Source organism: Protobothrops mucrosquamatus, unplaced genomic scaffold (genome assembly GCF_001527695.2).
Source record: "Protobothrops mucrosquamatus isolate PMUCROS unplaced genomic scaffold, P.Mucros_1.0 scaffold1435, whole genome shotgun sequence".
NCBI classification, from domain to species: domain Eukaryota; kingdom Metazoa; phylum Chordata; class Lepidosauria; order Squamata; family Viperidae; genus Protobothrops; species Protobothrops mucrosquamatus.
In genome coordinates this window covers 153,856-169,337 of record NW_015387618.1, presented here as the reverse complement: position 1 = coordinate 169,337, position 15,482 = coordinate 153,856, and the positions used below count along the sequence as shown (strand labels likewise).

Sequence of the window (15,482 nt, the reverse complement as noted above, 5' to 3'; positions counted from 1 at the left end):
TTTTTTTTGCTTGGGATCTGTTCGGACACACATCGTGCCTGGTTTGTAAGGCAGATGTTGATTTCCAATTGTGGATTTTGCTCCTTGATTTTATATCTCAGCTTATCTTTGGAACCACCGAACACACAGAAGGATCTTACCTAATTTTATTTCCAGAGGTACAACCACATAAGATAAATTGAATTAAGAGACAGCAATAGACCACACTCATTCAGCAAGTTCCCTCCTAAATGGAACTTAAGCCTCAATTTCCTGGTGAAAAATCAACCATTATATTACACTGATTCACCTATGAAATGAATCTCTAGAGGACAATAACAATGCTGCCACTGTGACGCACTGGGAATGAGCATTATGCATAAAGTCAAATGTCAATGACAAGATTTCGGATGGGTACTGTATTTTCAGGTACACTGATTGTTCTGTCCTCACTACACGTTACTCTGTGTGTAGCTTGACATGAAGCTAAACCCACCTATCCTCCAATTAAGCAGACCGTGTGTGTAGATCTGGATGCTTTATTAAAGGAACAGGATGGTGAAACTTGGATAAATAGAAATACATGCAATAAGAACCCAAATACAAAATAAGCAGTATTGAGTTGCTGGTGGACATGACAATTAACAAATAAAGATAAAGATAAATCTCACAGCAATGCTATGTGTACAGGATGTGGGTTATGTCCTCAGATGACCATGTGCCACAGATTAGGCTGGATTCTTCCTGGTGCTTCCGCTTCCTTCCAAATGCTAAAGGAAATGGAGTCTGGCTTCCCAGAATGCACTTGGTCTGGAAGTGAGGCTTCATGGGCACATGACTCTAAAAAGGGGCCGTGTCAGCTTCAAAACAACCCTAACCCTAACCCTAGCTGTTCTTTATCTACAATGGCTTCCTACATTCAGAGAGAAAGAAGAGGCGGCATTGGCCATGGACATATCTTTGGTGATCTAAGAATATACATTTGAATCGTTAGGCTCAAAGTAATTGAACATTTTTAAAGACAAGTTTAGAAATACACTGTTTTCAGTGGAGATCCATGATCTGATGAGGCAGATTTCAAGTTTATAGGCCCTTAAGTTTTTTTTGGTAACGATTGTTTTTATATAAGAACATCACAATCACCAGCAAGTGTACAGGGTAAAGTCAAATCAATAGTGGAGCCAATATCCACCACACTCCAGATGTGCATACATATGGTTAATACAGGTAGTTCTCACAATCATAATTGAGCCCAAAATTTTTGTTGCTAAGTGAAACAGTTGTTAAGTGAATTTTGCCCCATTTTATGACCTTTCTTTTCATGCTTGTTAAGTGAATCACTGCAACTGTTAAGCTAGTAACAGATGTAAAATGAATCTGGCTTCCCCTTTGATTTTGCTTGCTAGAAGGTCGCAAAAGATGATCACATGACCCTGGGACACTGCAACCGTCATAAACATGAGTCAGTTGTCAAGTGTCTGAATTTTGACCATGGGGATGCTGCAACAATCTAAGTGTGAAAAACGGTCATTAAGTCACTTTTTTCAGTGCCATTGTAATTTCAAAAAGCCACTAAATTGCACACTTTGCTTGAGTGAATAGACTAAAACCTATTTGTTCAAATAAGTTTTTAAATGAATCTTTGTTGATACCCATTGGTTCCTATGCTGGTCATTCTAGTTTTAGCATGTTGTGATTGTATGGTTTTAATTCTATTTTGTATCCCACATTGTGATTACTGTGGTTATACTGAAAGAAGAAAATGAACAAATATGAACTGCATGATGCAATTTAGCATCAATTGAACCGCCTAGAGCTCTAGTAGAGGCAAAGAGATCAGCCTCTATTGCTATGAATTAAATGTCAGAAACATTTTATCAATACATCGCAACTCTTGTTGAGAATTCCAGAGCAAAGCACCTGATGAACTGCAAGATCCTTTTCAGATATATGATTTTGGATCAGAAGTGATCAAAACCTAAGGTGAGATCCTGCCTTGATGAGACATGTCCATTTCCAGCCTGTTTGTTTGCGATTTCTCTGATGTATGTGTGGTTATTTCACATTAATCCAGACTTGGTTCCATTAAATATAACTGAATTCTACAGAATGCACATAGCACCATTGCTTACAAAAAGCGAGTGAATTATAAATAGTATAACAAGACAACATATTATTCATTTTATTCAGCTTGCTCTCTTTTGAATGGAAAGTTAAACAACTACATACACTCAGATCCAACTTGACAAGAAGCAGATGACATTATTTGTGAATTATGTTTTAGGGTTTCCTCCCAATGAGTTGCTCACAGTTGGTAATGAGAAACTCTTGTATAATTATGTCTATATTTGTGGGAGGCTAGCAAAAAGGGGAGATGAAGATCTCCCAAATTACAACCATAGAACTCTTCTAATATAAAAGCTGAATTCAGAACGGAGAAACTAAAACAGCTTTGCAGTCTCTTACATAGTTATTCACATTATGAAAAGGCAGTGCTGACGCAGTGAATAAGATTAGGACTCTGCTATTATACAATCGGTCACAGCCGTGTGTAGTTCAGTATGTCTTTTGAAAAACAGCATGCAGAATCTGTATTTCTTGGACAGCGTCTTTCTTTTTGAATATCCTCAAAGAAATATCCTAGAGTACCATAAGTTGACTTCTTCATTTAAACCTATCCCAAATTGTAAACATTTTCTAAGTCTAGTGCTCTTGCACAGTTGCAGACACAAACATAACTAAAATCATTTGCCCAGTCCAAACAAAAAGTCTAGGTGTGTTGAAAAGCTCTAGGCAGCTGAAGCAACTATTAGCTAGAGCCACTGCTGGGAATCCAATAAAGTTTCTTCCAACTTCTGTTCAATGCTCCTGTTTGCTCAGCTCTTTACAGCTTCTTGAATCTCAGCACTTAGAGAGACTCAACCAAAACTGGAAGTCCTTGTTGTTCCCTTCTGCTTCAAATATTGTTGCCATTTCACAACTTGATGCCCTCCAGATGTGTTGAGAACACAGCCCTCAGAATTCATAGGCATCACTGTCTAGCATTTGGTCACCACAAAGTTGAAAGGCACCAGTTTTAGAAAGTTTTATTAGTGCTAACCTTAGATAAATATCTGGTTTATTAAAGTCCTTTCACCTATCCAATATTCATAGATCCTAGTGGAGAGGTACAATATTAGAATCCATTCTTTGTCTATTTAAAGTCATTTGAGATCACCCTTTAAGCCAAAATCCTTTTTCTAATGGACTAAATTAGTGGCAGTAAGCACACTGTTGGAATTCTTAAGAGACTAGGTTAGGGACAGATGGGAAAAAAAATCTGTGTATATGGTTGCTAACAAATCAATATTGCCTTAATGACACAAAACAAAAAAATTAAATAAATACAATTAAAACAAAACAGAAGAGAACATGTAGGACATTTATGCAATGGTCATAAGTGTGAACAATGGTCATAAATCACTTTTTTTCCCAGTTCCGTTGCAACTTTGAATGGCCACTAAATAAACTGTTGTAAGCTGAGGACTACCTATAAATACTTTTAAAGAAAGCAAAAAACGGGGAAAAAAATATTTGACTGACAAGAAAAAAAAGAGTTCTTTAAAAACTCTTGAAAAGGAAATAGTTAAAATTTTCCTTCACCTTCCAGCACAGGTCCTTTCTGAAGCTGGAATCCCTTTGTTTCCAATGAAGAACATTTTAAAACTTTCATGTAATGACATGTTTAGCGCTGGGCTAACTTGGATGGCAGAGAAATTGTGTTCCTCTACTGATGCTGAATTATTTTAGACCTTGCCCAATGTTTATATTGTCTGTCTGTTGCTATTGTGTACTCTGGTCTGGTCTGCTTTTAACCCTCTGTTCACTACCTAGAGTCACCGGTGTGGAATACCAATTACCAATTGTTTTACAAGTGGTAAAACAAATGAAATAAAAACAAAGAATTTTCATGCACTCCTTCACCATGTTTTTATTATCTGGCTTTCAGAATCATGCACAGGCAGCATGTGATCCTGGCAATTCAAGGCCTCAAGATAAAAATATCTATCTGACAAAGATATAGAGAGTGGAAAGAGAAGATAACTGGCAAGGTGCTGATTATTTGTCTACAGCAGTATTTTCCACCCCTCAATCATACTCTAACCCCAATTGCCCTTTTTTTCCCCAAGGCAGAATCCCAAAGCTTGTTTTTCTAGACAGGTAGCCTAGGCTAATCTTAAAAGTAACTACTAAAATTGGTTTATCATTTCCATTTTTTCACACAGGGAAAGTCAAGTAATAGGACACACAATATTCCACATGACAGAAAGAGATTAAAAGGCCTGGGGACCCTGGTGCTAATTATTTACTATGAGATGGACTGAAGTACACATCTGGTTCAAATCCCATTGTTGCCAAGAATTCCATGGACTTCCGTCTGCTACATTTTGTGCGTCCCTACACTTTTCTAATGCTTCTATCTCTTTTAGATTTTTAGATTCTTGTTTATATATATCCCTAATTATATTAAAAATACGAATCCTGGGTATAGCCATACAGTAGAAATAACAAATGTAAAAATAACAAATGAATTCGAACACCAGGATAAGATTATAAACACAACTGTTTAATATGCAAGAGTACTTAGCTTTCGTCAGCCAAACTGCCGACATTGTCAGAGTATAAAAACAAGGATTTGGGAGTTCACTTATATCACTGGCTGCCCCTGCGCCCTGCTCCTCGATCTAAATACTCTTGCATGTTAAACAGTTGAGTTTATAACCTTGTCCTGGTGTTCGAATTCATTTGTTATTTTTTCATTTATTTCTACTATATATACATATCCATATATACATATACATATCCATACATATATATATATATGTGTGTGTGTGTGTGTATTTATATGTGTATACACACACATACAAACACACACACATACATACACACCTTGTTTTAAAACAGTACATATCTTTTATATCTTCTAGTTTTTCATATACCACTTTATAATGCCTTGGTAAGACCACACTTGGAATACAGCATCCAGTTTTGGTTACCACGAGGTAAAAAAGATGTTGAGACTCTAGAAAAAGTGCAAAGAGCAACAAAGATATCAGAGAACTGGAGGCTAAAACATATAAAGAACAGAATTGGGTATGCCTAGTTTAATGAAAAAAAGGACTAGGGGTGACATGATAGTAGTGTTCCAATATCTCAGGGGTTGCCACAAAGAAGAGGGAGTCAAGCTATTCTCCAAAGCACTTGAAGGCAGGACAAGAAGCAACGGATGGAAACTAATCCAGCGATAATCAACCTACAACTAAGGAGAAATTTCCTAATAGTTATAATAATTAACCAGTGGAACAACTTGCCTCCAGATGCTGTGAATGCTCCAACACTGAAAGTTTTAAAGAAGAGATCAGACAATTCTTACTAGATATTCTATTCTATTCTATTCTATTCTATTCCCATCATAAAGATAAGATTTGATTGTTGCTATGAATTCAGTAGGAAGCCCTTGATCAGGAGTGTCAAACTCGATGTGACACGTGATGTGTCGCGAGGTATCACGACTGTTTCCCCCTTGCTGGACCTGGGGTGGGCGCAGCTTTTGTGTGATGCATCCGGCCCGCAGTTTGACACCCCTGCCCTAGACAATTGACCATTCTCTCAGACTTAGCATCTCCACCTACACCTGGGAAAAGGGAAAATATTTAGAATACAAAGAACTAAGAAATAGTTAAGATTTAAAAAAACCATAAGAGTATATACACAGGAATAAGAACACAGAAATAGAATATAAGAATACTTTATATATTAAATAAGAATATAAATAGATAATAGATAATAGAATAAGATTTATATTTTGTATAATAAAATAATGTTATATGAAAAAGTATTGTCTGGGTGTCTGTGTTCTATTCCATATTAAGAAAAACCCTAAGACACACGATCAAATACATTGTCAAAGTCTTATGTCTTATGTCAATCAACAACTTCTGTAACTATGTCAAAGTTAAAAGAGAATTCAGAATATTGGCTTCTCAGATGTCTGGATGCTAATTGTTGCACTGATCATTTTTCAAAGAATGACAAAAGTACCAGACTATGGACAGAGGAGATACTCTTATTATATTCTGGAATAGAAATGAGGTATTTTTTTTCCCAGAGCAGAGAATCAATACTGAAAGTGTCAGCATTAGGGATCATTAGGAAAGCTGGTAATGAAAACAAAGAGCACCAGGACAATATAAACCTGCAATGTTCATTTCAGTGACACAAATCCCAAATAACTACAGGATACATGATTATTTCCCGTGAGGACTTATGAGGAACATACTTGCTATTTTGGAAAATTTCAGCTTTCTTCTTTCCAAAGCATCATATGGAAGAGGGTTCATGCAAGTTCAGTGGAAAAAAATCCATCCATCCATCCATCCATCCACCCAGTCATCCATCCATCCATCCATCTATCCACCCGTTCATCCTGCCTTTCTACCAGGATAGACAAAATTCAAACAGTGACAATTGGATTTAAAATGTTGTTTTCAATGTCCTGTCCTGAATTTGCAGCTCAAGGAAAATATTGGCATTCCAACCTGACATCTAGTGGTATTTTTCACACATTACACACACTTTATACTACAGATGTAGACACAGGAATATAAATGGTTGTCCACTTATCTATTGAAAGTACCTGAAGGAAAAGACAAGAGTGACAGCGGAAAATGTGTCCAACTAAATGTGTCCATTAAAAAAAATACAAAAAGAGTGAGATAACAGTCAAAAAGGGGAGGAGAACAAATTTCTTGAATAAAATTAAAGAACAACGAGAAACTTATATAAAGATGAGCATTTTAGGTAGTGCTTGAGTTACTAAGTTGCTAAGCAAGTTGGGTGTTAAGTAAACTGCTGTTGTATTGCAGTTTTTACAATTTTTCTGTCATGGTTGTTAAACGAATCACTGCAGCTGTTAAATGAATCATGCAGTCATTAAGAAAATCTGGCATCCTCCATTGATTTTGCTTGTGGAAAGCTGACTGGGAAGGCTGCAGTTGGCAATCACATGTGAAGAGTCGGCTTTTTTCAGATCAACTGAGTGTTGATCCATTGGCTGTGACAGGAATTAATTAACCAGCTTGTTGGCCAAGCCTGATGTCATGGGCTGAGAGTGCGTGACTTGCCCAAAGTCACCCAGCCAGCTTTCATGCCTACGGCGGGACTAGAATTCACAGTCTCCTAGTTTCTAGCCTGGAGCCTTAAGCACTACAAGAAACTGATTCCCTATTTAGAACAGAACATGGAAAATTTAAATGGTTCGAAACTGGGAGAGGAAAACACTACAATGTTATATTACCGTCATATTCATTTAACATATGTAAAATAGATTTAGGAGATCTGAGGGAAATATCAATCACTTCAGTTATGAAAACAACTTCAATGGTCGAGGTCCCTTCCAACTTTATCATTATTATTATAAGTCTTAAGCAATATCCTGCTGAAGGTGAGAATTCAAAAGCCACTCCACTGCTCAGTATTTTAAAAACTAACATTATATCAATAAGCACCACCCATCAATTGAAAAGAGGTAGAGAAAAGGCTTAAAAGGTGACTGATTTTACCTTCCTAGGCTCATAAACTACCAGGAATGGTGTCAATTGCCATGAAATAGAAATCCCTTGGACTAGAGACTACAAATGATCTAGAGGAAAAAAAACACTGAAATACAGAAACATCAAACTAGAAAAGATATGTAAGATAGTCCTCAACTTACGACTAGAAATAAGCCCAAAATTTCAGTTGTTAAGTGAGACAGTTGTTAAGTGAATTTTACTTCATTTTATGACCTTTCTTGCCATAGTTGTTAGGTGAATCCCTACAGCTGTTAAATTAGTAATGTGGTTATTAAGTGAATCTGGCCTTCCCATTGACTTTGCTTGTCAGAAGGTTGTTTAAAGGTGATCATATGATCCTGGGACACTGCAACCGTCATAAACATGAGTCAGTTATCAAGCACCTAAATTTTGATCACATGATCACGGGGATGCTGCAACAGTCTTAAGCAGGGGTCTTCAAACTTGGCCCTTTTATGACTTGTGGACTTCCAACTCCCAGGATTCCTCAGCCAGGCACGCTGGCTGAGGAATTCTGGGAGTTGAAGTCCACAAGTCATAAAAGGGCCAAGTTTGAAGACCCCTGGTCTTAAGTGTGAAAAACAATCATAAGTCCCTTTTTTCAGTGCCGTTGTAACTTTGAACAGTCACTAAATGAACTGTTATTAAGTCGAGGACTACCTGTATTGTCAAGAACATGGTTTTCCCAGCTGTAATATATCACTGTGAAAACTGGAACACCAGGAAGGCTAAGAATGAAAAACTGAGTTTTTGAATTGAAGTACTGAAAAACATTTTTTTTAGTACAACTAGAACAAATCAATCAATATTAGGTGAAATAAAACCAGATGAAACAAAACCAGACCACTCCTTGAAAATGTTAGCAACGAGGCTGAAGCCTGCACATTTTCATCCTTAATGAAGCGGGCAAACCAGCGTCTGCATTTCCTGCGTCGGCTGAGGAGAGCACATCTTTCTCCTTCTGTCCTGGCCACTTTTTACAAAGTCACAATTGAAAGCATTTTAACAAACTGCATCACTGTCTGGTTTGGTGGCAGCAGTGCCTCAGATAGAAAGTCCATACAGAGAATGGTAAGGACAACCGAGAGGATCATAGGAAGCTCGCTTCCTGGTATTCAGGTTGATGCTTATAAGCACTATGTGCTTAGAGCTCAAAACATTGTTAGAGACCCCACACACCCACTTTATGGTCTGTTTCTGTTGCTCCCCTCTGGGAGGAGATTTCGAAGTATTTCTAGCAGGACTACCGATTCTGTAATAGATTTGTTCCCTATGCCAGGGGTAGGCAACCTTGGCTCTTTTATGACTCGTGGACTTCAACTCCCAGAATTCCTGAGCCAGCATGGCTCAGCTTGGAAACCTCTCCCTTTCCCCTCAGCATGGCTGGCTCAGGAATTCTGGGAGTTGAAGTCCACGAGTCATAAAAGAGCCAAGGTTGCCTACCCCTGCCCTATGGCATCCGTCTAGTAAACTTGCAAGATTCGGGTTTTTTTGCCATGCACATGTATACATAACCTGAATTAGACTGTTGTTTCTCTGTGTCATATGGTATATGTGGGCAAATGCATAATTCTGTATTTATTTATTTATTTTTGTCATATTTATGTAGTGTATATGGGAGGTGATGGCCCTTTGAGAGCTGTATGCAACGAAATTTCATTTTAACGTATGACGATTAGTGTACATTCAAAGTGACAATAAAGTTATTATTCTTACTCTTATTCTTCTTGGAAACACAATGCAAGAGATCCTCATACTTGAAAATATCAAAGGCACTCAAGAAAAGAGGGCAGCAGAGTGATCATATGGAACATTAAGTCCAATCCTTGTTTCAGTTTTTAGGAAGTCCCAAAACAGGACTGCTAAAATCGCTTCCATCAAAGAAGAAGGAGGTGCTGGTGTATCTCTCAAGCTCCAGATTGTTCATTCCACAGATGAGCCTCCTCTTATTTCTGATCCTTCAATGGCAGCACACCATGACATTTCTGTTACGTGGCTGACTAAAGCCACATCGCCCCCACATCTACTTAGTTGTCTTAATAGCAGATTGGACTAGAAGTCAGCAAAAACTCATGAAATACATCCAGTAATTTTTCTTCTCTCCGAGGTCCACCTTACCTGTCTGTAAGTACTAATGATGATTTCTCTCAGGTGGTAGTGCATAGGTGTCATCGTTTCACTCACTGTGTCCAATGCCATGTCAACCTCCTTCTTCATTCGGTGTCCCTCTGGCAATATCTGGACCACTTTCATTACCACCTGGAAAATAACAGCAAATCTTATGGCTGATGATTAAGCTTTTCCCTTCTGGAGTGTTTTTTCTCATACAGGGACTAAACACTCAGCAAAGAAAATGTCTCCAGGAGATATAAGAAACACAGTTTCTCTATGAAGGCAAGGTTTAGTATTTAGATATCCTTCTTGCATTGTAAAAAAAAAAAACCCAACATAAAGAGGCCTTGAGATGTATATCTCAGTGTTTTTCAACCTTGGCAGCTTTAAGATGCGTGGACTTCAATTCCCAAACTTCAACTCTGCTGATTGGGGAATTCTGGAAATTAAAATCCATTCATCTTAAAGTACTATATAGGTAGGTAGTCCTCAAATTACAACCACATTTCCACTGCTAAGCAAGGCAGTTGTTAAGTGAGTGTTGTCCCATTTAAAGATCTTTTTGCCTCAGTTGTTAAGTGAATCACTGCAGTTAAGTTAGTAACCTGGTTGTTATGTGAATTGGCTTTGTTTGTGAGAAGGTTGCAAAAGGGGATCACATGATGCTGGGACATCGTCATAAATATACGCCAGTTGCCAAGTCCCCGAATTTTGTTCATGTGACCCCAGCGATGCTGCAATGGTCATAAGTGCTGAAAACAGGTCATAAGTCACTTTTTTAGTGCCGTTGTAATTTCGAATGGTAACTAAACAAATGGTTGTAAGTTAAGGACTACCTGTATTATCCTTTTATCTACTGAAGATGTTTAAAATAGACAGATGCCACTGTGATGACCCAGGGCCCCGAACGGAGGCAAAGCACTTAGCTGGTCAGAATAATTGTTTTTGTAAGCACTGCCAACGTTCACCCAACAGCCTCCACATATGCTGGCACAAGTTCAATAAAACAGTCAACGGAGTTAAACAGTTCTTTAAAGTAAAACAGATAACAAAGTATGATCTTTTCCACGCCCAGCTTCCCTGTAACCGGCAAACTGCAAAACTGAGGACAGCAAGGAGAACTCAGCAGGAAACAAACTTGATCCAAAATACAAAGAGTCCAGGTACAAGAGCTCACATCACAAGAGTTCACGTTTGTTCCCGGCAAATGCCCCACCCCATAGCGTCTCCTTAAATGCCTACTCCCCAGGTGTGCCTTGTGGAGTGAGGCGTGACGCTCTCCTCCCGAGCAAGTGAGCCTGCCTCCATTGTTCCCTCCTCCTCTCTGCTCTCCTTGCTCTGGGATCTGGTGGGGAGGGGCCTTGCTCCTCACCTGAGCTCTGCCTTCCCTGTTCCAAACTTGAAGGGCCCTGGCCTGCTTCAGCCTGCTCCTCCCCACAGTCCTCCGAAGCCACAGACATACCCTCCTGGGCCTCAACAGGGAACTCCATGTCGTCCTCAGAGTCAGGCTTGGACGGAGGCATGACAGCCACACTATCTATTTGCACAATAACCTTTGTCTGTAGTTCAATAAGTTCAAATTAGGGACCATTTTTTATGGTAACCTGCGAGATGGTAGGTGCAATCTCATGATCCTGGACCTGTACCCACTGTGCACATACACAAGTACGGTACATTTACATGGCACACATGCACAAAAGAATCGAGCCGTGCCACACCTGCCATCTTGCAGAGGTTGATTTCACTGAAGACATCCATGATTCAATGGGATCTCTCGCATTCCTCCCACTATTCTATGACTGTAGAGGCCGCAGCAGAGATGGGGCGATTAATTGTTCAATCAAAACGTGCTGCAGCCATTTTGAGTGGCAAGTTTTCAAGTGTCCTGTCCTGTTCTGGGTCCTACTTGTAATTATCTGGTTAGTAGCTGTGTTGCTTCTTGTCAAACTTTTTCCAGCCTGATTAGTAGAGTTGCTGGGATCAACTGTGTCCCTGATGTGACAGGTTAATCTGGGGCAGCTCAAATGCAATAGTTAAGCACAAAAGGGAAGACAGCTGGAAGCCACATTTTAGTTGATCTGTCTGGCACAAGGCTATTTTAAAAAAGGTTTGCCAAAAAATGATATTAGGAGTCTTTTTAGAGTGGGCTGCCATTAGAATGCATGTGGGTCTTCATGCATTATGGAAAGTTTTGCTTTGCAGACAAATAATTCAAAAATGTTGCTCTTAATGTGTCAACACAAAGACTTTTAGTGTGCTATTAAGTGTAATTCATCTACTCAATGTTGACGTGTGTGCACATTTTGTTCATTATCTTGTTCTGAGCATTAGGATGCATAAAAAATGCAAAGGATATATTAGTTTGGCTAACTTGCTTTGCTTGCATACACTCTCTATCTGCTCTTATCTTTTGCTTTGAGATTAATGTTATTCATCATTTAAAAGCACCAGCAATCCATCTTTCCTTTCCTTTCCTTGCAACTGACCACTACTTTTATATGTGAGCAACCCACAATTGCCTAAAAAAAGGAATTGTGCAAATCTATTTATAGGATGTCACTATGAAAGTGGGGCAGCAAAACCTATGTAAGAACTGGACAGAATGCTTCAAATAATTTCAATTTTGGTCTATGAGAACACAGCCAGCTTAGAACTCATGTCAATTTAACATTTCAGGTTGGGTTCTTTTGTTAAAAGCTGTCCAAGGTGGCTTCTGTTTCATGCACACTCCAACTGCTAAATTAAAATACATTTTATTGAATAAATCACAAGCAGCAGGGTTGACGTGAAACTCAAACTCAGCCAATGCATTTATTTATGAATGTGAAGGCTCCCTGCTGGAAAAGTATGATATTAAGAAAATACAAAGCATGCGTTAGAAGGCACCAACCTCAAATTCTCCTTTTGTGTATTTGGCATCAGGCACACTCACAATCTCATCCTCCGTGATCTCAGGGATTCCCTGCAACAACAGGACAGGCTTAGCCTCCTTTTTAAAGGTATGGAAAAGCTAAAACAGTGGCTTCTCCTTTAAAAAGTTGGCCTATACAATGTAAGAAATACATTACAACCAGGATTATCAACAATTATGGGTATTTCTTTTCTCTCTGTGCGGGTTTGTAAGAAATGTGTTCTTTTGTAAACCTCTACATCTTGCATCTTTCAAAAAGCTTTTGATCACTGATAAACCATTTTACAGAAATCCTGTCTGGTGTATTGATTAAGGTACTGAACTAGAGACTAGGTAGGAGATCCTAAATTCCAGTGCTATCTTAGGCACAGAGCAGCTGGGTGACCATGGGCCAGTCATTTTCTCTCTGCCCTAGGAAGCAGGTAATGGCAAACCACTTCCAAAATGATTTCCAAGAAAATCACAGGGACATGTCTAGGCAATCTTCAGAAGGCAAGACTGACTCAAGAGCCAAAAACAAGCACACACGGACAAAAAAAAACCATTTTACACCCACCCTCTCCACCAAGGAACCCCACAGCACTGCACCGGATTCTGGAATGTTTTCGTAAGTACATACAGCAAACTTTCTAGCAAGGTTTGAGTCTAACATGAGAAGAGTATGCTCCTGCAAACTGCAGCTACAAGTGTCCTTTCTTCTCCCCTTTTTGTTTGGCCTAGTTCCAGGATGGGTCCAAATTTGTTCCTTGCACCAATCTGATTGTAACAGGCAGTGCTTTTTTTCTAAAAAAAAAAAAAAAAAAGGTGCCAGAACTCACAGACGTCATACAACCTGCCTTGCCTACCCTACAAGGTTCCATCCAAAAAAGGTGCCGGAACTCCATTCTGGGCGTTCTATGAGAAAGAAAAGCCCTGGTAACAGGCATTATTGCATTAAGGTCATTTAGGTCATTAGGATGTGATGATGACAATAACAACACTTAGAATAACGGCATGGCTGAAAGAGTACTGTTATGGTATACTGAAGGACTGATGATGTTTTAGTTTGTAAATGGCAGAAAGACTGGGAGTAATTCACTATAGAAATACAGCCACTGTTTTTCTGATTATGTGCAATTCAATATGCTGCCCAAATTCCAAATAAATCAGGCTTATAATCTAGGGCAGGGGGTAGGCAACCTCGGCTCTTTTATGACTCATGGACTTCAAGTCCCAGAATTCCTGAGTCAGCTATGCTGACTCAGGAATTCTGAGAGTTGAAGTCCATGAGTCATAAAGGAGCCGAGGTTGCCTACCCCTGATCTAGGGATAGAAACTGGCTTACTGCCAAACTAGCAACAAATTAGCAACAGTTTGCTGAGTTAGGATGAAGTAACAAGACAAGGTTGACCAAATTCCAACTCTTTCACCTAGCTATGCCATAATAAAGAAAATCACCTTTGGCTTGGCTCTGACATGTTTAAGGATAGAATTGACATGATAATAGACAAAATGCTTTTATCCTACAACAAGCATTCATTCATTCTGAAAAAAAAACAACAGCTCAAGTTGTCTTCTGGCCGGAGCTGAGTGAGCTGTTTCCTATGGATCTTTGTTAATTCTTTTCTCACTGAAGACCATCTTGGACATTTTCATAGACCTCAATTTCCTAGGAAATAGTCTGGACACCTCTGCCTTGGTTTAGCCCAGCTTGGATAATTTATATTAAAATCTTGGTCCAAAACAAAAATTAAACATGAGCATACATATCCACATTGCTTTTTTTTTAAAAAAAATAATCCCCATGTTTTAAAAATCAAATTCGACCAGAAAGGGAAGCCATCATATTTTAACAAGGAGCAATATAATCAGAACTAGGATAAGGTCTTTTTTTTTTTGGGGGGGGGGGGTCATCTGGAGTTGCAAACATGACAAACTTTTCTAGATGGATGAAGAGAGCAATATAAATTTTAGAAAGATGGGGAAGCTTACACAGTTCCTCAGAGTGGGATCACAAAGTTTGCCAACATCTGGACAGGTTAATGTCACACTTTATATTTATTTCCTTTCCAAATATGTAGCTGCCAAAGTAGTGTGAAAAATTAAATCCCCTGACCCAGCTTTGAAACAATGTGGGATCTGATATCCTTTGCAGTAGGATTTCATTCAAGATATGAGGTCCCACTTGCTACATAACTCTAGTCAAGGGGTGTCAAACTGCCGGCCTGTGGGAGAAACCGCACCCACCCCATTGCCGGCAATGGAAAAAAAGTTGCGATACGTCACGACACGTCACGTGACGTTGTGAGTTTGACACCTCTGCTCTAGACTGTTCAGCCCATATTCTGCCCAGCCCATGTCAAAGGAACACATACATTGAAATGCCAAAGGATGAGGACAGCAATAACCATGGCTGTTGTAGTTCTTCCTCTGCCACTGTGACAGTTGAACACAAAGGCTGTGTGAGAGTCTTCAGCCAGTGCACCCTTCATGGCTTCCAGCATCTGATCAAAGTCCTACAGACACAAACCAAAGATGACGTGAACAAACTACTCTTTTTTTTTTTTCAGATGGCAAAATAACTGGAACTTTTCTGTTAACTTCTAAACCACTTAAATGGATCTCACAGAAGTTAAGAAGAGTGCAAGTACTCTTCACGTTATAACTGGTCATTTTACAAGCATTCGAGGTTATTTATTTATTTATTTATTTATTAATTGTATTTATATCCCGCCCTTCTCCTTTCGGACTCAGGGCGGCTGACAAATGATAAAAAGCTAACATATTACACCTAATTTAAAATTTGATTAAAATGAAATATTTAAGAATGTCAAATTTAAAAGTAATTAAAACCCCTATAAAATCCCCTAGGCCAGTCCCGCTTGCTG

At 38.9% G+C, this 15,482-nt stretch overlaps 1 protein-coding gene across 1 annotated transcript in view; it reads right to left on the bottom strand.

Annotated features, from left to right (window-relative positions):
- PALD1 (phosphatase domain containing paladin 1) overlaps nucleotides 1–15,482 on the bottom strand; it is a 79,376-nt gene that overhangs the window by 32,325 nt on the left and 31,569 nt on the right. The window contains exons 15-17 of the mRNA XM_015821956.1: nucleotides 14,970–15,110; nucleotides 12,595–12,666; nucleotides 9,711–9,851 (exon numbers count right to left, since the gene is read on the bottom strand). Coding sequence (XP_015677442.1) covers nucleotides 9,711–9,851; nucleotides 12,595–12,666; nucleotides 14,970–15,110 — 354 coding nt within the window. The remainder of the gene's footprint in view (nucleotides 1–9,710; nucleotides 9,852–12,594; nucleotides 12,667–14,969; nucleotides 15,111–15,482) is intronic.